This window comes from Macrotis lagotis, chromosome 1 (assembly GCF_037893015.1).
Source record: "Macrotis lagotis isolate mMagLag1 chromosome 1, bilby.v1.9.chrom.fasta, whole genome shotgun sequence".
NCBI lineage: Eukaryota > Metazoa > Chordata > Mammalia > Peramelemorphia > Peramelidae > Macrotis > Macrotis lagotis.
This window is the reverse complement of record NC_133658.1, coordinates 276,413,532-276,438,125: the sequence shown is the minus strand read 5'-3', so window position 1 is coordinate 276,438,125 and position 24,594 is coordinate 276,413,532. Positions and strand designations below refer to the sequence as shown.

General features: G+C 34.9%; 1 protein-coding gene across 8 annotated transcripts in view; it reads left to right on the top strand.

Annotated features, from left to right (window-relative positions):
• EHMT1 (euchromatic histone lysine methyltransferase 1) overlaps positions 1-24,594 on the top strand; it is a 281,275-nt gene that overhangs the window by 204,529 nt on the left and 52,152 nt on the right. For all 8 annotated transcript variants that reach the window (XM_074210548.1, XM_074210543.1, XM_074210547.1 and 5 more), the window contains 2 exons: positions 17,137-17,238; positions 23,856-23,960. In XM_074210548.1, the coding sequence (XP_074066649.1) occupies positions 17,137-17,238; positions 23,856-23,960 (207 nt within the window). The remainder of the gene's footprint in view (positions 1-17,136; positions 17,239-23,855; positions 23,961-24,594) is intronic.

The following is a 24,594-nucleotide window of genomic DNA, read 5'->3' as shown; positions in this document are numbered from 1 at the left end:
CATTTTCTTCTATTTTTTCTATTTTTTGATTTTGTTTTAACAGGCTCTTGCTGTGTCATTAGTTTCTGCAGACTATATTCTTTTTTTTTTTCAGGAGGAGTTTTCTTCTTTTACCTTTTTCAACTCCTTTTCTAGTTGGTCAGTTCTCCTTTTGAAAGAGCTTTCCATTTAACCAATTGAGGTTTTGAGAGAATTATTTTCTTTTTGCATTTGCCCAATTGAGGATCTGAGAGAATTATTCTCATTTTGTATTTGACCAATTGTATTTTCTGATTATTTGTTTTCTTGTTTCAGGGTGCTAATTGTCTCTCCCAAATTTTCCAATTGATTTTTATACTACTTCCTTATTTCTTTTAGGAAGTCTTTCTGTTCTGGAGACCAGATCATATTCTTCTCAGAGGTTCCAGGTCTCTCTGAGTTGGGGTCTTTTCCTTCCAAGAATTTTTCTATGGATCCACCTTTCTGTTGACCTTTCTTCATTTTGCTAAGGTCTTGAGTTGGGGAGGGGCTGGTTCACAGAGGTTTGGTGTTGGGATCCCTAGAGACTTTACTCACTGAATGCAATTTCTCCAACTGGCCAGTAGGAGGTGTTGGTTGCTTTGGGAGCCATTGAAGCTGTTAAATACTTTTTCTTTCAATTAATGGTGGCTGCTATCCTGGGGTGAGGTCATCCCTCTCCCTACTGTCAGCTGAGTTGATTCTTCTGCTCTTACACCTGTGCCTGAGGCAGAAGTAGTTTGTAATTGTGTCTGTTCTGGGAAGAGGCCTCAGGTGCAGTGGAGGCATGGACTGGACTTCCTCATAGGGATGGTGTCTGCTGCTCTCCTGCTGCAAAACTCTCTCCCCAGCCCCATTGGCAAGCTCAGAGGATCAGTGCCAACACCAATGCCTCTGCTCCCTAGTAGACCCAAGTTCTTGGGCCCTTGGTCTAGCCCCACTGCTGATCAAGCAGGTCTAGCACTTCTGCCCTCATGCTCCAGGGGGGGGGGGGGGGGGGGGGGGGGGGGGGGCTCCAATTCAACTGCTAATCAGGCTGATCAGCACTGATCTTCCCTTTATGGTGGGACTCACCCAAGGCTGCAGAAGACAAATCCTGAGGTAGATGTTCTTTCTCCTGGCTTTTCTTTCTGGGTTTTGTGGATGAGATTTCTGTTAAGAGGTTTGTTTCTTCTCATAGATGGGGAAAGATCAGGAGACTTCAGAACTTTGCCTGTCTTCTCTCCACCATCTTGGCTGGAAGTCTCTTCATTGTTTTTCTCAAAGCACTTTGTATGTCTTTCTTAAATCCTCCTGGCACATACTATTCTTAGTTTATGATTATTTTACAACTGTCATACAAATGTAATATGTTTGTAAATCCTCTGCTAGCCATTCCCTCCCACTTCCTCACAAGACTTTGTGGACAGAGGAGGCCTCATGGTTTCCATTTCCTGTCCTCTTACTCCCTTTATAAAACCTACAATTTGAATTCTGACTCCTTGCTCAACTGAACTGACTCTCTCCAATGCCAGCAGTGAAATCTTAATTGCAAAAATGCAAAATATGATGGCCTATTTGCAGACCTTATCTGTTTTTTTAACCACATTTCAGTTTCATCATTGTTGACCCCTGTCTAAAATAGTTATTCCTCTTTTTTTCCCCCCATGGCATTCCAATTATTTGATTCTCTTCCTTTTCCTTCTTATTGTACATTGGTGGATCAACAGAATATTCCTCTTAACTATGTCCATATTCCAACCATTTCTCCTGGACTCTTTTTTTCATCTTTCTCTTCACACTCAAGTCATTCCATGTTTATAACATTGTTGTCATATTGTCATAACAATAAATCAGCAAAATTTTAAAAATTTAGTTTTTTCAATTACATTCAAAGATAGTTTTCAATATTCATACTTCTGCAGGCTTTTGAGTTCCACATTTTTCTACCATTCTGCCTTCCCTCTACACTCTCCATGGTAGCAAACAGTGTAATATATATTGAAAATGTACAATCGTGGGGCGGCTAGATGGTGCAGTAGATAGAGCACTGGCCCTGGAGTTAGGAGTACCTGAGTTCAAATCTGGCCTCAGACACTTAATAATTACCTAGCTGTGTGGTTTTGAGCAAGCCACTTAACCCCATTTGCCTTGCAAAAAAAAAAACTAAGGAAGAAAAAGAAAATGTACAATTGCATTTAACATATTTCCATATTAGTCATGTTGTGAAAGAAGAATCAAAACTAAAGGGAAAAAACCCAGGAGAAAAAAGAAAAAAATATGAACCAAGTTTTAACAAGTGAGTACAGTGTACTTTGCTCTGCATTTAGTCTCCACAGTTCTTTCTTTGGATGTGGATGACTTTTTCTTTTTTTTTTTTGCAAGACAATGGGGTTAATTGACTTGCCCAAAGTCACACAGGTAAGTAAGTATTAAGTATTTGAGATCAGACTTGAACTCAGATCCTTCTGACTCCAGGGCCACCTACCTGCCCCCTATGGATGGATTTTCTATCACAGGTGTCTCAGGATTGTCCTTGATCTCTGAACTGCTGAGAGGAGCTGCATCTTTCATGGTTGATCATCTCACAGTGTTGCTTTTAATATGTACATTCAGTATCAGTTCGTGAAGTCTTTTCAGGCTTTTCTGAAGTTCGAATACTCATGATTTCTTACGGAACAATAATAGTCCACATTCTTATACCACATCAGTAAACTTTTATTCAGCATTTAGTATGTGCTGGACACTGAACTAAGTTCTAGAAATACTATGAAAGGGGGAAAAACACTCCCTGTTCTCAATTTGCTCAGGGTTATAAGGGAGACAATACACACACAATTACATATGTGTATAATACAAACAGCCTTATCATATTGGAGGCACCTATTGTCGATGGCCTTCTGAAGGAGCTTTGTATCACAAAATGGAGGAGAAATATGAATAGATAGCAATCATGTTTTCAGCAAATATCATCATAACAAATACAGCAAAGCATCAAACAAATAGCCTTTGAAATAGGGTCCTAGTTAATAAATCAAAATCATCTGCATATAGTATGAACTATATATCAGAGTATTATCATCCATTCTGCTTCTAGAGTTGTGCCAAGGATGTTTTCATGAATCTGCAGATGATAAGTTTTTGCCCTTACGCTTTTATTAACCAAAAGAAAGTTAATCTCTTCAAATCCATATAATACAACGTTGAAAGCAATGGCAAGATAGCAATTAGCCCCAAGATTGGCTTTGAATTTCATAGTATAGAATGAAAAAATAACTTAATATACTTAGCACATTAAGGTTTGCAAAGAACTGAACATACACATATCTTATTTGACCTTGACAGCCCAATGAGGTTATTGTAAATTAGAGGTTCCCATTTTTCCAAAATAGTGAAGAAAATGCAAAACTATTGACCAGTGTTGTTGGTGCTAATTTTTGGCAGAAAACATTGCAAAGTTGGTTAGTGACCCTTGCATATCTTTGTGAAGAACATGTCACTCCATTTTCTTTGAACTGTATTTCTTTTGAGGGTGCTACCAATTTCACAATCTTTTTGAGTCATCTTCACTTCTTTTCTCTCCCATATTTACCCATGTCCAAGTTCATACCAAATTTTCTTGACATCACTAAATTTCTTACATGCATTACTTCCACTTAAAAGCACAAGCCCTATCAATTTCTTCCCTGGTTTATTACATTACTTTGTTATTATTCAGTCATTTTTTAGTCATGTTTGCCTCTTTGTAATACCATTTGAGGTTTTCTTGGCAAAGATACTGTTGTGGTTTGCCATTTCTTTCTGCATCTCATTTTATAGCTGAGGAAACTGAGGCAAACAAAATTCAGTGACATGCTCAGGGACACAGATATGGTAAGCATTTGAACTCTCTTCCCGTTTCTAGACTCATTATAAAACTACAGTTTTATTATTACTTCAGCTTCCTTATTGGTCTCTTTCTCTCAAGTCTCTCTTTTCCCTTTCTAGTCATTTTACATAGTTGCTGAGTTGATATTCTAGTTGACAGACCTTAACATGTCATGTCTTCAGTTCAGGAAGCTCAAAGTCTTCCTTTTGTTTCTAGGATAGAAGACAAACTTCTTCATTTGGCATTTGAAGTCCTTCACAGCCTAATTTGATAAAGTATCATTTCCAGATTTTATTGCATATTAATTCCCTTCATATTTTCTGTGAGGGCTAAATTGCCTCTGCTCCTTGTTCTTCAAAAGTGACATTCTGTCTTCTATCCTCTTGCCTTTGTATATTGTAACCTGTGTGTGTGTGTGTGTGTGTGTGTGTGTGTGTGGAAGGTCCTCTCCCATCATCTCTACATCATAATATCCCTTTGTTTCTTCAAAGCTTAGATCAAGAGCTGTCTCCTACATAATGCCTGTTTTATCCTTACAGAAGCTACTGTTTTCCTCATCCCCCACCCAATTACTTTGTATTTCCTTAGCTGTATGCCAAGTATTTTTTCTGTGATAGAATTGTAATTCTTTAAGACAAGAACTAACTTCTTTTTTCTTTTATTATAAATCCTTGGCATCCTAGTTTCTGGTTCATAATAGATGCTTAATAAATGTTTCTTAGTGATGGTTGAAGATGTGGTCAAGGACTAGGTAAAGTTCTGACTTATGTATACTAGCCAAGCATGAGCTTGACAATCAATTGAATGCATATATGCCAAAAACAAAAGACCACTTGGATGCTGAACTGGATATATGTATGCTTCAGCCAGACCCTGAGGCCAGTGATTGAGGCCAGTTTTCCTTGTAGAGACTATTTTTCAAGTTTATAACACTGGTAAAGACCCTGAGTTTAACAAATGAAATGATCTGACTAGTTGTAGTGATCTGTGATAATTTGTAAACTTTATTTAATTATCAGTTCATACATTCTGTGTGTGTCTTTATTTTTGATAATGTACTGGATGAAACATTTGAGAGTTTTTCCCCCTTTTGAATTGGTTTTATTTTTTGACAGGATTAGTAGTCTGGTAGAGTTTTGTAGATAGTTATCCTAATTTTTGCAAAGCATCTAGCATCATCTTTTATGCTATTCCTGTAGATAGGAGATAGATAGATAATTAAATATGGGTCAATTTGTAATACAATTAGGTGATTTTGTAGGTAGTTAAGTGATTCAGCTTGAAGAATAGTTGTTGATGGTTAAATATCAACTTTGGAGATTGTCTTCATTGAAATGTCCAAAGAATTTAGTGGATTCTCTGTTCCTAGTGATCTTCAAGTAAAGACTTGGTGACCTTGTTGGGGTTTTTTTTATCGGAGACAAACTGTCAGATTTGCAGATGACACAAAGTTGGAACCAGTAACTAACAAAGATGGCAGAACCAATAATCAAAAACATGTTTATAGTCTAGAATGCTTAATTGTAATAAATCAGATAAAATTATTATGGCTAAATCTTAAAATTGGGTTCAAAAATTTAGTTTTTTCAAGTAATAGTTTTTGGCATTAGATATGAGTTCATCTGATAAAGAACTGGGTATCTTAGTGGACTGCATATTTAATTTGAATTAATAGTGTAGATGTGATGCCAAGGACTAAGTTGATAACAATTCCTTTTTATTCTTTCCGGGTCAGGCCACAATTGGAGTATTATGTTCAGTTTTATCTCTGCTATATATTATAAAGTTCATTGATAAGTTAGCAGTATACAGTTGTATAAGAATGCAACCCAAAACATCAGAATGCATCAAGCTCATGCCAAATAAGTATCAGTTGAAAGAGATACACATCTTTAGCCTAGAGAAGAGAAAATTAAGAGGGGGTTTTGAAGCTGATCTCAGATATTTTAAAAGTTATGATTTGAAGGATGTCTTAGATGTATTATGCTTTTTCCCAGAAGCAGAAGTAGGAATGGAATAGATAGAAACCACAAAGAGTAAAATTTATTTTTCACCTAAGGAAAAGCATCCTAATGGCAAGCACTGTACAAAAGCGAAGCCTAACTTTGTCCTATTGTAGCAGATGTCTGCTTTGGGAAGGGACTGGCTGACTTTCTTGAGCATGCATGTTATAGTAAGATTTCTTTTCAGTTCCTAGTTGCATTAGGTGAGTTTTTTTAGGTTCCTTTGAATTTCTTTTTTAAAAGATATTTTAAATGGTACTTTTGATTTACCTTAGTACTCAGTGAATTAAATGAAAAGGTGGTTATGGGGAAAAGGAATATTAAATAATGGAAAATGTGGTTTTTGCTTTAAAAAAAAATCAGGCCATTCATTTATAAATTGACTTTAGAAGTTTTATGGTTATATTTCTTGAATATTTTCTTTGAGAAGAGTCAAAAGACCTTACTTGGTGAACACCAAATATTATCACCACAAGAAACTGCTTGCAGGAAAATTTGATTATTGATAGAGGAATCATTCTTGAATCAGATGTCTATTCACAGATTATACTTCTTAGAGCAAAGACCAAAAATTTGTTACTAAATTGTAAATAATTATAAACATGAGAATATATATTTTTAACCTTAGCAGCTCCAAATAAAGCTTTATAGCTATTCATTCAGAAAAATGGAAAGTAGTTAAAAAATATAGACATTCAGTCTTTTACAGCATTTTTTAGATTGTATCCCAAATGTAAATTAAGTAGCATAATATTAATGAAAGTCAAATTCTAAAGTTATTTAAATACTTAGTATCCTTGCCAGACAGAGGTAATTGCAAAGTCATAGTTATTGTAGTGCAAATTTATTTCTAGAACAGAAATAATCTAACATTAGAGTCCACTCAAATTATCAAAAATCTAGAATTTTTTTTTTTAACTTCATATAATTTCATTATAGTTTTCATATAATGCTGGTATCTAGGACATTTGAATGTAAGTAAGTCATACTCTCCCACCAATGCACACAGTGTCTATGGGCGATAGTTGGCATATATTTATGGCACTTTGCCAGGAAGCACATGAGTAGGGGAATCATAAGCTTAAGTCAGTTCGCACCTGTGGACTTTAATAATTAATAATCCATACCATATGAAGTTGCTTCTCTGCTAACTATTTCCCTTTTGTCACTTATTCCTTTCCTAATGGACAAAACCATTGATAAAATAGTGATAAATTCCTTTAACTCAGAGCTATCTTTATTTTATTTTTTTAATTAATTTTTATTAAAGATATTTTTTGAGTTTTACAATCCACCCCCCCCCCCCCACACACACACAGAAAGCCATCTGTCAGTCTTTACTTTGTTTCCATGTTGTACCTTCATCCAAATAGGGTGTGGTGAGAGAGAAATCATATCCTTAGAGAGAGACAAGAATTCTAAGAGGTAACAAGATCAGACAGTAAGATATCTGTTTTTTTTCTAAATTAAAGGGAATATTAATAACTTGTAATCATTTTGCTAAGGTTTTATTTAAGATTTTTTGCACCTATATTCATCAGGGAAATAGGTCTATAATTTTCTTTCTCTGTTTTAACTCTTCCCGGTTTAGGTAACAGTACCATATTGGTTTCATAGAAAGAGTTAGGCAGAGTTCCGTCTTTCCCTTTTTTCCCCACAGAGTTTATATAGAATTGGAACCAATTGTTCCTTAAATGTTTGGTAGAATTCACTTGTGAATCCAGCAGGCCCTGGAGATTTTTCTTTAGGGAGTTCAATGATTGTTTGTTGAATTTCTTTTTTCTGAGATAGGGTTGTTTAGGTATTTAATCTCTTCTTCATTTAACCTGGGATACCTAATATTTTTTTAAATATTCATCCATTTCACTTAGATTATTAAATTTATTGGCATAGAGTTGGGCAAAATAATTTCAAATTATTACTTTAATTTCATCTTCATTGGTGGTGAGTTCACCTTTTTCATTTATGATACTAGCAATTTGGTTCCATGTACTGCAGAGAAAAAGGTATATTCCTTTCTATCCCCGTTCAGTTTCCTCCATAAGTCTACCATATCTAATTTTTATAACAATCTATTTACTTCCTTAACTTCTTTCCCGTTTGTTTTATGATTCAGTTTATCTAGATCTGAGAGCGGGAGGTTGAGGTCTCCCACTAGCAGAGTTTTGCTGTCTATGTCTTCCTGTAATTCTTTCAGCTTCTCCTCTAAGAATTTGGGTGCTATCCCACTGGGTGCATATATATTCAGAATTGAAATGATTTTATTGTCTATGGTGCCTTTTAGGAGGATAAAGTTTCCTTCCTTATCTCTTTTATTGCTATCTATTTTTGCTGCTGCTTTGTCTGAGATAAGGATTGCTACTCCTGCTTTTTTTACTTCAGCTGAAGCAAAATATATTTTGCTCCAACCTTTTACCTTTACTCTATATGTATCTCTCTGCTTCAAATGAATTTCTTGTAAGCAGCATATTTTAGGATTCTGGTTTTTAATCCACTCTGCTATTTGCTTCCATGTTAAGGGAGAGTTCATCCCATTCACATTCAAAGTTATGATTACTAATTCTTTATTGCCCTCCATGCTATCTTCCCTCTGTTTGTATTTTTTCCCCTCCCCCTATCCATATTCCCGTGTATGTTGTTTCTGAATACCACCCCCTTCAGTGTGTTTGCCCTCCTATATCTCACCTCCCCTTTCTTTCCCCTTTCCCTTTTTTCCCTTTTCCCTTCCCTTCCTTTTGTTATCCCCCCCACTCCCCTTCCCTTTCTCTGTCCCCCCTCCCCTTTCCCCTTTTAATACTTGAAAGGTTAGATGTTTTATAAGTTAACTGAGTATGTGTAGGTTGACTTCAAGCCAAGTCTGATGAGAAGAAGATTCAGGTGTTTTTCATCTGCTCCCTTCTTCCCCTCTTATTACCATAGGCTTTTTGTACCTCTTAGTATTTCTTTTAAGAGGTTTATTTCATGTGATAGATGGAGAAAGATCAGGAGACTTTAGAACTGTGCCTGTCTTCTCTCCACCATCTTGGCCAGAAGTCATCTCAGAGCTATCTTTAACAGTACGCTTTGAAATTGTTATTCTCTGTACTTGTTCAGTAACAAGCAATTTCTTTAAACCATAAAACTTCAAATCTCTTCATTCTGCTTCTCTGCTCAATGCAGACAAATCCCACCAGTTTATTCAAGAGAATGCTACTTTTTTTAATATAGCTTCTATCAAAGTGAAACATATTTTCCAGGAAGCACTGCGCATATCAAAATAGATGGAAAATCTGTGTCCTGTAATCATATTGAGGACTTAAGGCTTTCAAGAAGTTTCCCCTTCTTTCCAGGTGCAAATGTCACTACAGAGCAATAAACTCAAGCCATTCTTTACATAGTCAGAATTCAGCTGTAGTTCAATCAGCCCCATAACTGAAGAACTCTTAGCCTACCCATTCTTCCTGCCAGCCAATCACCAAAGTCAAGTCTGTCTTCTTGTGAGCACACGTCTAGCAAAGCTGTTCCAGAGTTAGCTGGAATCTCCTTCAGTCTTGATGATGGTGTTTGTCCTTTGTTCTCAAAAAAGAGCATGATATCAGGAAGGTGATACCATGACACGCATGTGAATTGGATTTGAAGGAGAGGGAGCTGAATTAAACCACTGGCCTCAGTTTCTCCTCTACAACCATCTGGGTCTAGTGGTTAGATATCAATCAGGATGACAGGAGATAACCCTGAGTATGAGGCAGTCAGGGTTAAGTGGCCTGCCCAAGGTTACACTGCTAGTAAGTATTAAGTATCTGAGGCAGATGCTATAGCTACTGTCCATCTATCTGCTCTTCACTCATAGCCTTCTGTTTTCTGTCTCCAACTTCCTGTGATTTCTCCTGCACTCAGATTACTCTTCTCCTTTTCCTCTTTCTCTTTTGCATCTTTTCTGCCTTTCTATGTTTGGTAATGCTTCATACCAGAACCTCTTAGTAGTCATTCAGTCCACTTTATCTTATGATGTCCAAAGTTTAAATAATCTGTCTTTCTCTCAGCTGTGAATCTATGAAAAGACCTCCAGCAATTCCTTAATATATTATTTTTTGGGGTTATTACCTTCAAAATTTTGTAAGCAGATTTGGAGTAGTCAACCATAGTGTCCTGCAGCTATCATTTTTTTCAGTCATTGTTCTTCCTTTAAACATACCATCTTAGTACTTTTAGGACACAGATCATTTTAGGGTGCTAAAAGAATATCCTTTTACCTCTTCTCAGCATTTCACCCAAGTGACTGTTTCTTTTCAATTGATTTTAACATTTCCTCATAGACATCTTTCCTGAACTTTTCAGCAACCAATCTCTTCACATCTGAAAGGAAGCAATACCACACACCTTTCCCAATTCTGCAAGATCTTTTTTGCAACATATGCATAAATTAGTGATCTTTGTAGTATTTTGCCTTTGATTTTTTTATAGCTGAACACATTAATAGTCCTATATATGTATGTGTATATACACATACATATAAATCAGTCTAGATTTAATTGTGTTTTGATAACACCAAAAAATTTAGTTGTGCAAACATAGCCTTAGATTCTCTTTAGACAGTATCTCCCTTGCATGAATTAAGATCATACAAGAATCTTAGATAGATGTAACTATTTAATATCTTTTCCTAATCTTCTTACCATCAGTACTGAGCAAGGCATAAAAGAGGAATGTTTGCATTCATGAAAATTGTCCTACACAGAATCTAGATCCTAGTAAAACCCTTTAGGTGCTTCTATTTGTGAATGAAATTATGCTCATATGTTTTTTTTTCAGTCTCAGGATATTGAGGTAACTTTTTTTTTATTAGATTTTTGCAAAGCAGTGGGGTTAAGTGGCTTGCCCAAGGCCACACAGGTCGGTAATTATTAAGTGTCTGAGGTTGGATTTGAACTCAGGTACTCCTGACTCCAGGGCCGGTGCTCTATCCACTGTGCCAACTAGCTGCCCTTTGAGGTAACTTCTTAAAGAGATCCATGGCTACTCAGAAACTATTGACCTAACAGTCCACATTAGTAAAACCTAGTTGGTCAAGAATGTGTATTCCTTGGATTATGATATGTAGTTGAGTGAGCAGAATATTGATTTCATAAACTAGGACTTATATCTTATACAGGAACTACAGGTGGGAGGCTGGAATAGGTTAGGCAAGATTACATATGGGAAATTGAGCAGGACTTTAAGTGATATTTTAACTTATTCAGTTACGTTAAAAAGCCTACATTTTTGATGAGTAATCTCTTGGTGCCCTAAATAACAATGGAAATATATATATAGTGGATATAAGAGGGCTCTACCATTTTAGCAATAATGACAATATATATCAATAAAAATAAATTCTCTAAGAAATAAACTTGGAAAAAGACATATGTCGTTTGTATAGTGAGGGCAAATGACTGCTATATCTGCTGGGCAAAAATATAGAAAAGGTTTCCAACGTTTTAGGGGTGTGTGTGTGTGTGTGTGTGTGTGTGTGTATGAAGGCATGGACAGGATTCATACATGATGAGAAGGTATGAATGGCTTGGAATCAGAATTTCCAAAACTATTTTTATCACAGATCCTTCAAAGTAGTGCTCTTGGAAGAAGGTCACTAAGAGCTAACCTGAGTAATTGGGGAATGTCATGCCAAAGTAGTGAATTGTTTGGTTATGGAGAGGGGAGAGGATGTTGAAAAACACAATAGTATACTTTAATTTCGTCAAGGAGGAAGAAGAGGGCCCAAGTCAGAGTCCTTAAGGACAGTTGTATTCTGGATGAGAATCCAACACAGGAGACAGAGTCACAAGTATTCTGACAGGTAGAAAGAAAACCAGGAAGTCTTATCTTGAAGAGCTAGAGAAAAGAGAGTATTAAAGAAGTGAGACAGTTCAACAACTTTAAAGGCTACAGGGAGGCCTAGGAGAATGAGGATTAGGAAAAAAAGACCATTGGATTTGGCAACTAAGAGATCATTACTGACTGTGGAGGGTGCAGTTTAGCTGGAATGATAAGATCAGAAGCCAGATTGTAAGGTGTTAGGAAGGTGAGAGAAGAGAGGTACCTACTGTAGATGTCCTTTAGAGGAGTTTAGCTAAAAAGGGCAAAAGGATAATATAAAGTTAGGATGATAGTGGGGATGGAAAGATCATGTGAGGGTTTTTTCAGGATAAGAAATGACCATGCTTGTAGGCAGTAGAAAATGAGCCAGTAGAGAGGGAAAGATTGAAAATAAATGAAAGAATGGAGGTGACAGGGTAATTTGTTGGAGAAGGATGGAATGGGGTCTCTTGAACAAGTAAAGAGGTTTGCTTTGGAAATGAGTAAACATTTCATCATGTGAAATAGGAATGAAGAAGAAATAAGTGATATCACATCACATCTGAATTTCTTACCTCCTCAGTCCAGTCTCCTTTCTCATTCCCTGACTGCAAAGGGTAGAAGATAGACACATCTGTAGAATTCCTCCCCATGAAAAGAAGGATCATCAAAGCAATTATCTCATCATCTCCCATCCACCTTCACTCCTGGCTTCTTTTTCAGTGTTTTATTCCTTTCTTTAGATTCTAAGGTATTTGAGGACAATGACTTAGCTTTTTCTTTTCATTCTTTTCAATGAATAACAGGATTAGGAAGTGTGTTTTGCTTTTGGTTATTACTTACCTGATATTTACTTTCCCCTTAAACACATCAGTTCTTCCTCTTCCACCCCCTCCCCCCATCTGTTTATCTGTGGAAGTTTCATGTATTTCTACACAAAACTGTTGATGTATATGTATATTTTTAAGTGCCTGTGTTCAAACCCTTCTTTTCCTTTCAGACTAAAATATAGTTAATCTGATGCTCTCATCTATACTTCCATGTTTTTGTACCTTTTTTCCCCATGGACCCCACTTAGGAAAGATAGCAATTTCTACCCATGAAAGTAAATTATCCTTATCCCCTCCATTTCTTTTTTTTTTATTAATAATTAGCAATAATTTTTTATTAGAGATTTCTATTATTTTTATTATCCTTTCAGCATTCTCCTTCTCAGTGTTAAGGCTTATTTATTTTTTCTTTAACTTCATTGTTCATTATGTTTTGATTGCCAGTTCTTTTGCTTCTGGGTTTTGTGGATCTTATAAAACATTCATACTTCAGTGTAGGGTTTTCCTGTGTCTCTGATTGTCCTTGTATTAATCTTTGCCTTAAGATATATAGGTAGCAGTTTAAATGTTGCCCAATCTAAATAAAAATCAGTTCTCAGAATTCATTCCTCCTAGGGCTTTACCACTCCATATCTTCACCAAAGTAGAAACAGTAATTGTTGAAACTACCAATATGTGTTGAAATTGGGGTGTGAGCTATTTGTAACTTTTTCAAAGCACACAAACTGAAGAAACCTACTTTTTTTTTCCCTTTGAAAGAATTTGGATGAGATCCCAAGGAATGATTCTTAGTATCTTAAAGAAGGGAAAGAAAATAGAGCAAAAAAGAAGATAGCATAATTCTTTCCTATTTGTTTCTTTCACATTTTCTCATTTCTTTATAACTGACCTTTATAGTTAATACAGACTCAATAGAGAGAAACTGTTTTCTTTTTTTTTTTAATTAACCTTAAATTTTATTTTTCCAGTTACATGCAAAGGTAGTTTTCATCATTCATCCATTTGAAAGTTTATGAGTTCCATAATTTTCTACCACCCTCTCTTCCCTTCCCCCTCTACATTGTGGCAATCTGGTATAAATTTGTACATGCACAATTGTGTTTAACACATTTCCACATTGGCCCTATTGTGAAAGAGGAATTTTAACTAAGGGCAAAGAAAACCATGAATAAGAAAGAAAAAACATAAAATATGCTTTTTTTCCCCCTGCATTCAGAGTTCTTTCTCTAGGATGTGGATTTTACATAATAGGTCTCTCAGGATTGTCTGTGATTACTGAACTGTTGATTGGACCTGTATACATCATAGTTGATCATTGCACAATGTTGTTGTTAATGAGAACAATGTTCTCTTGTTTCTGTTCACTTCACTTAGCATCAGTTTATACAAGTCTTTCCATGCTTCTCTAAAGTCTGGCTGCTAATGATTTCATATAGAACAATTGTTCTTCATAACATTCATAAACCATAACTTACTCAGTCATTCCCGATTGATTGGCATCCCTTCAATTTCCAGTTCTTTGTCACTATAAATAGAACTGCTATAAATATTTTTGAACACATGGAACTTTAACCAGTTTTTATGATCGCTTTGGGATAGAGTCCTAATAGTGGTATTGCTGGATCAGAGAGTATGCACAGTTTTATTGCCTCTTGGTCATAGTTCCAAATTGTTCTCCAGAATGATTGGAACAGTTCACAACTCCACCAATGATGCCTTAGTCTCCCAATTTTCTCATATCCTCTCCTGTATTGATCATATTCCTTTTTTGTCAACTTAACCAATTTGATAGGTATTATGTGATACCTGAGAGATGTTTTAATTTGCATTTGTCTAATCAGTAATGATTTGGGGCATTTTTTTCTTATGGCTCTAAAGAGCTTTAATTTCTTCATCTGAAAACTGCCTGTTCATATCCTTTGATCATTTATCAATTAGAAAATTACTTGTACTCTTACAAATTTGATTCAGTTCTCTGTATCTTTTAGAAATAAGTCCTTTATCAGAAACACTAAATGTGAAAATTGTTTCCTAGTACTGCATATTCCTTCTAATCTTGGCTACATTGGTTTTATTTGTGCAAAAAATTTTTAGTTGAAATCATCCGTTTTGCAGTTTATAATGCTCTCTATCTCTTGTTTGGTCTTAAATTTCTCCCCTCTTCATAGATCTGACAGAGTTATTCTTGTTCTCTTAATTGGTCTGTGATATCACATTTATGACTTTTCCTGTACCTATTTTGATCTCATTTTGATATTCGATGTAAGCTGTGGGTTTATGCTTCATTTTTGTCATATTTTTTTCAAGTTTTCTCCGTAACTTTAGTCAGTGAGTTCTTATCTAAGAAGCTAGTGTCTTTGGGTTTATCAAACATTTGATTATTGTGGTCATTAACTACTATTTTTTTTGTACCTAATCTAATCCACTGATCCATTTCTGCATTTCTTAGCTTGTACTAGGCATTTAAAGTAACTCTAGAACGATCAAGATAAATTGTTTTTCATACCCCTCACATTGTATACCTGACTAAATAGTTTCTCAAATGTTAGTTCTCAATGAACAGCTGAATATTGGATGAATAAAAGGATACCCATTCTCTTTTTCTCAATGTTATTTTTATTTGTCTTTTGTTTCCTATCACCTTTATGAATATATCTCTTCCCCCTTTTATGCTGCAAGTTATACTATTCATCAAGGATTTAAAAAGGAAGATATGAAAGCAATTTTGCAAAATTAACCAACACATAGAATGAGTCTGACAAGGCATCAAATATTCCATCCCTTATAGATCCTTCCAGCACAAAGTAGAAGCATTTTTTTGCCCTTCACCCAAACCAGATTTTGTTATTGTAATTTATGTGGTATCGACATTTTATTATAGTCACATAATATAATTTGTTTAACCATAGTAAATAAACATCTATTTCATTTGCAGGATTTTTCCTTGAGCACAAGAAATAGTGCTATAAATAATTGGTCTACATGTCTTTAACAGAGAGAGAGAGAGAGAGAGAGAGAGAGAGAGACACAAATTCTTTATATGTATCTGTGTGTCCTGGAAAATCATAGCCCTTTCTTTTAGAATTGTTCCAAATTGCATTTCAGATTGTTTGGACCAATTCATAAGTTTTTTTCATAAGTGTATAACTGTTCCAGTTTTTCCTACAGCCCTTCCCAACAATGATTATTTCCATATTTTGAAATTTATTTTTCACAATTAATTGAATATGAATTGTTTCAGTTTGCATTTCTCTTCTTTTTAGTGATTTTGGGACATTCATGTAACTGTTAATCATTAGTAAAGCCTTTTTTACAGACTATTTTTTTTTTGTTATCACTTACTCACTGAGTAAAGACTCTTGGTTTTTAAGTGAGTGTTAATGCCTTTTACATCTTGGATGTCAAATCATTATTAGAGAGTTTGTTGGCAAAATCCACCCCCCCCCCCCAATTTCTGGTCTTTATTTCATTGTTTTTGTTTATGCAAGTTTTCCAATTTTAAGTAATTAAAATTATTTCTTTTGTTATGATATTCTGTCCTTATTTTGATTAAAAATTGATTCTGGAGGGGGCTAGGTGGCACAGTGGATAAAGCACCGGCCCTGGGTTCAAATCTAGTCTCAGACACTTAATATTACCTAGCTGTGTGGCCTTGGGCAAGCCACTTAACCCCATTTGCCTTGCAAGAAAAAAAAAAGCCCTAAAGATAAATAAAAAATAAAAATAAAAATTGATTCTGTTCTCTACTACCCATAATTTGGAAAGAGAACCTACATAATATTTTGTGTGCTTGTGTTTGTGACTTTTTCTAATTAAGGGCTTGCTTCTGTTTTTAGCTTATTATGTTTTATAGTATAATATACTTTAAATTCATTTTCTGTCAAATTGCTATAAAGCATTTTAGGAGTTCTTGTCAAATAAAGATTTGTTCCTTGTATAATTTATGTTCTTTATTGTTTGCTGAACATGTAGTTATTGAGTTTTCTAAGGCTTACTTATCTAAACTTTTGTAATTGATTAGCTTCCTTATTTTTTAATTGGTACCAAATTATTATTACTTTATACAATTTGAATTTTAGAAATGTCCCATTGTGTGTGTGGGGTTTTTTTGTTTGTTTTTTTAGGTTGTTGCAAGGCAAATGGGGTTAAGTGGCTTGCCCAAGGCCACACAGCTAGGTAATTATTAAGTGTCTGAGAGGGATTTGAACCCAGGGCCGGTGCTTTATCCACTACGCCACCTAGCTGCCGCCCCCCATTGTGTTTTAATAAATGTTTTTGTAGTATTCTCATCTGAATTCAAGAAAATCTCAAGTTGATGGTGGTATAATTTTTTGTTCATTTCATTACACCACTCTTTAGAATATCTTAAGAATGATTATTCTGTGTACTGTCTGAGGTGAAAGCCTACTTCAGAGTCATGAGAAAAGAGTTACACAAAGAGAGTAACATTGCCATGTGGATTTCATTGACCTTGTTTCAACTATTTAAGATGTTTAAGGGAAATCAACAGTTGGGTTCATATTCATAGGATCCCTTCATTGTTTGCCTAGTCTTTTAAACATAAAACTGAAAGTTGTTTGCTATTTGAAGATAAGAGACTGTCATAAAACATTTTCTTTATCACTTCATTTTATTTTTCTTTAAGGATGCAGAGGGTTCTACATGCTTGCACCTAGCTGCCAAGAAAGGACACTATGATGTGGTTCAGTATTTGCTCTCAAATGGACAGATGGATGTGAACTGCCAGGTAAGGTTCACAGTTTTGGAATGGCTATTCCACAAGATATGCTGCCCCTTAGTCGTTTGAGTAGTTAGTGCTAAGTGGTGATAGAAGAACTTTATCCCTTTCAAAATTATTTTAGGTACATACTTATTTTCCAAACGTGTTCAGAGCAGAGAGGGACTAATTCTTTGCGTGTTACAGACTATTTCCAAAGAGGTTACTCAGGAGATATTTGTGTTAAACCAGTAAATGCTCTTTGAGGTTGTCCACCTTATACAAGGCCTTTTCTTAGGTACAGACCGTGGGAGGATTCCAAGTCAGATGTCACTTTCCTGCATTCACCATACCTTATTAGGATTCTCAATTTCCTACGACCATATCATAGTTTTGTAGTGCTTAAACCATTTTTTTTTTACGGTTTTTGCAAGGCAAATGGGGTTAAGTGGCTTGCCCGAGGCCACACAGCTAGGTAATTATTTATTATCAGAGGCCGGATTTGAACTCAGGTACTCCTGACTCCAGGGCCAGTGTTCTATCCACTGTGCCACCTAGCCACCCCCTTAAACCTTTTCCTTAGTAAATCTGCCTCGGAAACCTGCTTGATAACTAAGAAATAGCAAAAAACCTAAGTTATAGAAGAAAACAATGGTATTATCATCTATTTAAGCAATAATGTTAATAACTGATAGGTTCAACATTTGCTTATGTGTGATTTCATGGACTTAAGTGTGTGCCACTTTACACTGACTCATAAGCTTCAATCCTTCAGAAACCCATTTCATAAGCAAACTTCACTTCTTTTTTGAGATAAATTTCCCAGTAATTTTCATCTTACTGGGGGAAAAAAAGATTAATCCCCCAAAGAATTTCTAATTAGCTGGACTGCAGTGCATAGAAAGGCCTAGTCTTTTCTCCAGAAGATGTGCAGCATTTGTGCCTCCACTCCTGAAAAGTTATCATTTTCCATTATAAACAAGATGATTTGAAAGGAGGAGCTAGAAGGCCCCTTAGGATTTTGTTTCTATTTCTGGGTTTTTATAAATCATTATCTTTTTGCTCTAATAACTACAAAGTTTATAATCTATTACCTAAGAAAAAATACTCATCAAAAATATGGTTATATGCAGTGGATAGAGCACTGGCCTTGGAGTCAGGAGTACCTGAGTTCAAATCTGGCCTCAGACACTTAATAATTACCTAGCTATGTGGCCTCGGGCAAACTACTTAACCTCATTGCCTTGCAAAAAATTAAAAAAAAATAGGATTATAATTTATCAGCAGATTCACCAGAGTTGATTAGCTCCTGCTCTCAGCATTAACAATTTACGACATGCCACCTATTCATACTAATATGTGTGAAAGAGAAAAAGAAACTTTAATTTTATTTTTTGTAAATCCAAATCAGGCCCAAGAATTCTTATTTCCCATTGCCTCAGAAGAAATCTTGCAGAATTTTTTAGAAAATCTTGATTAATAAAGGTATTTCTTACATTGATTTTAATGTGAGCCATATTCTCTGCTTCTAGAAAACTGTATTTGAATTCAAGTTCTACTACATAATACCTATACATATTTGACTGGGTGCATTACGGATTTTTATTTTGTAACCTTTTCTATTCCTGATACAGAGTAATCCTTTTATTCTTTAACTTTATCCTTTACTCTTACTTACAGAGAAATTCTTCCAAACTTTCTCTTCTCAGCTTTAGTCAAACCTGCCACACCTCTCTATTCTCTCCACTTTTTTGAGGACTTTATTTGCTGTAGAAATTAGGCTATTCATTGTAAACCCCATCTTCTCTTGTCTTCATTGCAAAACCTTTTTATATCATTGCTTGCTTTCTCCCTTTACTTCAGTTTCTTTGGATATTTACATGTGTTCTTGATCTCATATCAGATTGCCTTTTCATTCATCCTACCTCTACTTTTCAGTTTTTCTCTGAGTTCCTTCACTTCTACTCCAGAGTCCTTGAGTCACCTCTTCAGTAACTGGAACCCTGCCCACTGACTGAAAACAGACAATGGAAACCCTCTTCAATCCCAAGGCTTTTCCATACTTCTTTAGAAATCCTTAAGCATTCTCCAAAGCTTTGGTCCTATGCTTTTTTTCTCATCTAAACTCCCAGAAAAAGTTGTCTACGTGTGTTGCCTTTAAGTCCATTCCTACCTTTCACATTTCAGTCTCCTTGAGTCTGACTTTTCTCTTAATTAGTTAACTGAAACTGCATTCTCCAAAGTTATCAGTGATTTCTCAGTAAATTCTGATTGTCTTTCTCAGTCCTCTTTCTCAATCCTTCTTGACTCCTCTGTACCATTTGCTGTTGCTGACCATCTGGGATTTCTCTTTCCTCTCTAGAACTTCATGACTATTTCCTCCTGTTTATGTCTGACTCCATTTTTACAACTTCGTTTACTAGGTCATCATTTGTATCAAGCCTCCAACTGTTGCTACCCCAAAGCTTTGCCCTTTGCATTTTCTCACTTTTTTTTTCGCTCAACTTACTTCCTGATCACCTCCCTTGGATTTAATTATCATCTATATTCAAGTGACTCACAGTTATATTATTCCCAGCATTTTTCTTTTCTGAATTCTACATCATCCAGTTACCTGTTGGACATTTCAAAATTAAAACCCCATAGACATTTAAAGCTTACTTGTTCAAAACTTAATTTATTATATTTTATGACTGTTTAACTTGCCAATTTTTGTTGAGGCACTACCCTTTTTCCTGTCTCTTAAGTTCATAACCTTACCATTATCCTCTCATTTTAATTTTATACAACTAACCAGTGGCTTGACTACTAATTTTACATATGCCTTTTCCTCCATAGTACAGGACCTTGTTTGAATCTCTTGCTTGAATGATTGCAGTAGTCTCTTACTTGGTATAACTGACTCAGTTCTTTACACGAATTTATAATTGTTAGAGTGATTTTCCTTAAAAACAGAGCTAGCCTTGTCATTTTTCTGCTCAGTAAACTCCAATGTCTCTTTCCTGTTTCCTTTGGGATCAAACATAAATTTTTCTGTTTGATTATTAAAATTTTTCATAACTTACTTACAGTCTTTTCAGCTGTATTATGACATTGCTCTCTTATCTACAATCTGTGATTCAGTCACTATAACCTCCATTACATTCCTCACACATATAGTATTCTATCTCTTGTTTCTAATTCTTTATATTGGCCATCCTTCATACCTGGAATGCACTTTATCCTTGCCTCTGACTCATTAATTTCTTTCAGGATTCATCTCAAGCACTATTATCCACACAAAGCCTTTCTTGATCTCCCCATTTTAATGTCTTCCTATCTTAAATACCATGTGTATGTATGTAAAATAGGTAGCATTCATAAAGAACTTTGATACATATGCTATTTATTAATATCGCTATTTCACAGATGATGTCCCTGAAGCTGAGATAGTCTTTTAAATGATTTGCTCATGACCATATAACTGATAAGTCTGTGCCACAGAATTTGAATTCATTTTTTACTGAGTCAAAGTTTAGTGCTTGCTCCACTAAATTAACCTAACTTCCTCAATTTATTTGACTGTTTTGTATTCTCTTCTCTTCTCTTCTCTTCTCTTCTCTTCTCTTCTCTTCTCTTCTCTTCTCTTCTCTTCTCTTCTCTTCTCTTCTCTTCTCTCTCATTTTTATGTGCTTATATATGTGCAGTTGTACATAGTAAGGACTTAAAACATGTGCCTTGTACATAGTAAGGACTTAAAACATGCTTGCTGAATGATCTTTGTGATCTTTTAAAAACCTTCACCTGACCCTCCCTTCAGGCTTTGTTTTTTGGTAAGGTAATGGGGTTAAGTGATTTGCCCAAGGTCAAACAGCTAGGTAATTATTAAGTGTCTGAGTCCAGATTTGAACTCTGGTCCTCTTGACTCCAGGGCTAGAGAGCTCTATATACTACCCCATCTTATTGTCACTTGACCCTTTCTTTCTATTAGTTTAACATCTTATCTTTCACCTCCCTCTAATAGCCATTTTCCCTGAGAAAGTTTTCCATATTTAGTGTCTTCACTTGCTCTTCACATAGTCATTTTTTCCTTTCCCTTCCCTTTCTTTTCTCCTTCCCTTGAAAGTTATTCCTGCCCTGATATTTTCTTCCTTCTTCTTTCTCTAGATATTTCCCCATTAGGACTGATATATTTACTATACCAAATTGTTGATAAATGTTTCTATGCCCTCCTTTTTTCTGTTGTTCACTTCTACCCATTCTTCCTTGTTTGTATATTCTTATGTATTCCAGTTATGATGAACAGCAAGTTTTACTATCTCTTTATTCCTCATTTCTACATTAGTTTTTTTTCTATTTACCTTTTCTTCTCTTTTCTTTTCCGAAAACTTCAAAATCAAATTGGTCTACCTGTAGTATCTTTGCTTTCCTTGTTTAAATATCTCAGAACCCTTTCTTTGAAGACATTCAGTTCAGAAAGTATTTGTTTCTTCTCCTTATTAAAATATTAGTACATCATATATTTCTTTCCTTTTGCTCAAATACAAGTCTTGTTTTTATATTTCAAAGTTTCTACTCATCTCTGATCTTTTCATGAGAAATCCTTAAAACTCTTTCATTCCATTAATTGTCTCTTTTTCCCCCCTTTGGAATTAAACATACATTATTATAGGAGAGGTTATTGTTGGTTTACATCTTTGTCAACTTTTTATTTTTGGAATACTATGTTTCATGACCTCTCATAAAAAGAAGTAGTTGCTAAGTTTATTGTGATCTTAACTATACTTCTTTGGTACAATCAGTGCTTGCTTGGAATACAAGTATTTGTTCTAGCACAATTATAGAAATTCCCTATAGGGGACAGATTTAAAGGCAATGCATGGGCAATTCCCTATAATAGGGAATAATTTGTGCATAATGTGAAATTCACATTTGCTTTATGTGTGATTTCTTGGGCTTAAGTGTGTACCATTTTACAATGACTCATAAGCTTCATTGCTTCAGAAACCCATTTCATAAGCAAACTTCACTTCTTTTTTGAGATAAAGTATTATATTTATTGTATATCTTATGGTACAGAAGGAGCTATGACCCAGTACTTCCCTCTTCTTCCTCCCTCAATCCTCCCCTCATCTGCCTCCATGGCCTTTGCCCTGGTCTCACCTTCCAGAATTTCAGCCAGATGAAGCCCAGGGTAAGCAGCAGTTGGAGGCCATGGATTCTGACATTATTCATTGCAGTATTTGTGTATTAACCATTTAACATGTATAATAACTGACAAAAATTTGAGTTGTGCCCCTAAACCTATTTTCCATAAGTCCTGTGGTTTTTAATTGCACAATTTTGCGTAACAGTGATTTTTAGGAATGCATGAGTTGAGTGAACAGAACTGACTATACTTGAATTGCTTCTTTTCTGACTGCTTGCTTTTTCTTTGACCTTCTAGATTTTGGCTATTAATTTTTGAGACTTTTTCTTTTTGGAGTTCCTTTCAGGAAATAATTAGTACATTCATTCTGTCTTCATTTTCCCTTACAATTCAATAAGTGAGACATAAATTCATGATTTATATATATATATATATATATATATATATATATACACACACAAGCTTGGGAGTTTTTTTGTTCATAGTTTTCAGGCAGACAAATGATTCTTAAATTTTTCTTAATTTTTTTTCCTCTAGATCAGTTGTTTCTGATAGCAAATCTTATGTTTTGTTTCTATTTTTTTCCCTAGTTTTAAATTTTTGTTTTAACAATATGATCTCTTTTGGCTATTCTAGTTTTCTGGTAGTCTTATTTCTTTAATAAAGTTTACTATCTACTATTCTAAGACATTTATTTTTCCATTTCTTTTATCTCTATCTTCATTTCTTCTAAATATTCATATAGTTCTTGTTTAAAATACATTTTTTCCTTTGCTTATCTGATTGCAGTTGTCATGGAGTTATCCTTCCTATATGGAAATCTCCAAGTGTACGATTGTTTTTTATATTGCTTAGTAGTTGGTTGATATTGGTTTGATTTGCTCATATCTCTAGCTTTAGTTCTTGAATTGGGACTTTGCGTGAGTGCCAAACTAAGGGGTATCGATGAAATTTTATGTGGTAGTTTAGAGTGGTCAGCCTTATTTTTACTCCTAAAGTCTTATAGACTACAGAAATCCCTGACTCAGGGCTTGTTGGCTCCCTTTCTTATTTATTGCCTTTGAGCTTTTCACTGACCTCTTTTGCATTTTGGGGGTGAATATCTTGAATATTCTTTTTGAATAAGAATATTCTTATTGATTATCTTGATCACTGCAATGTCTGATATGAATTTCAGGGTTTAACTGCAGTAGGGATGTGAGAGCAATATGGTTTGCATCCCATTCAGATAACCATCTCTTGAATTTCTTCTTCTGGGTTTTTCTGGTACTTATCTGGATGGTGGGGGGGGGTTGCCTGTAATAAATCACTTTTGGTATTTTATTTTCTTGCAATCCCAGCGTGGTTGACATTCAGTTTACCCATCCCTTTAAAATGAGGTGACAAATGGGTTTTTTTGTGACCTTTTTCTTTTAATGTGTTACTGGCAGAAGTGGAATTATAGCTGGTAAAATAACTAGAATCTTCACCTCTCCAAAACCATTTGTTTGTGTTTTTTTCTGCTTATTCTGAAAACTAGGATGATGGTGGCTGGACACCAATGATTTGGGCCACTGAATATAAACATATTGATCTTGTGAAACTCTTGCTAGCTAAAGGATCTGACATCAACATTCGAGACAATGTAAGTGTGTTTATATCACTTTGACACTACAGATGTGGAGAAGTTTTTAACTAAGCACATTACTGATAATATTTTAAACTCTGTTGATGTAATTTATTCCTCCCTCCCTCCTTCCTTCCTTTCCTCCCTTCTTTCCTTCCTCCATTTCTTATTGACACTGGCAGGTAATTCTATTATTTACTTTTCTCAGTATGATATGAAATATTTTTTATATTATTCTTGATGTTAATGAATTGGATCCAAATGACCTGTTCTATAAAGAAGAAAATTTGTTTCATAGTTCTAAAAGGTTTTGAGATGCCATACAATGAATTTTTATTACAAACTTAAACTGTCCACAAAAAATATAATAAGAAATTAAATCGTACTTAGGTCACTTAGCTTTTAACAAAGTAGATTCAAATAAATCAAGCAACTGCAAAAAAAAAGGTATAAGAACAGTTTTTAAAACTCAAAATATATATTTTTTAAATGATTTAATGTCTTAATATATTATTCTGACCTTTTATTATGCCTCTTTTATTATGAAGAAATATTCATGACATTGTATTTTCCTAGATAATTCTTTTGGTAACCAACTTAACTATGTTTTTTTTTTTCTTTTTGGTTTGTTTTATTTTGTTTTGTTTTGGTT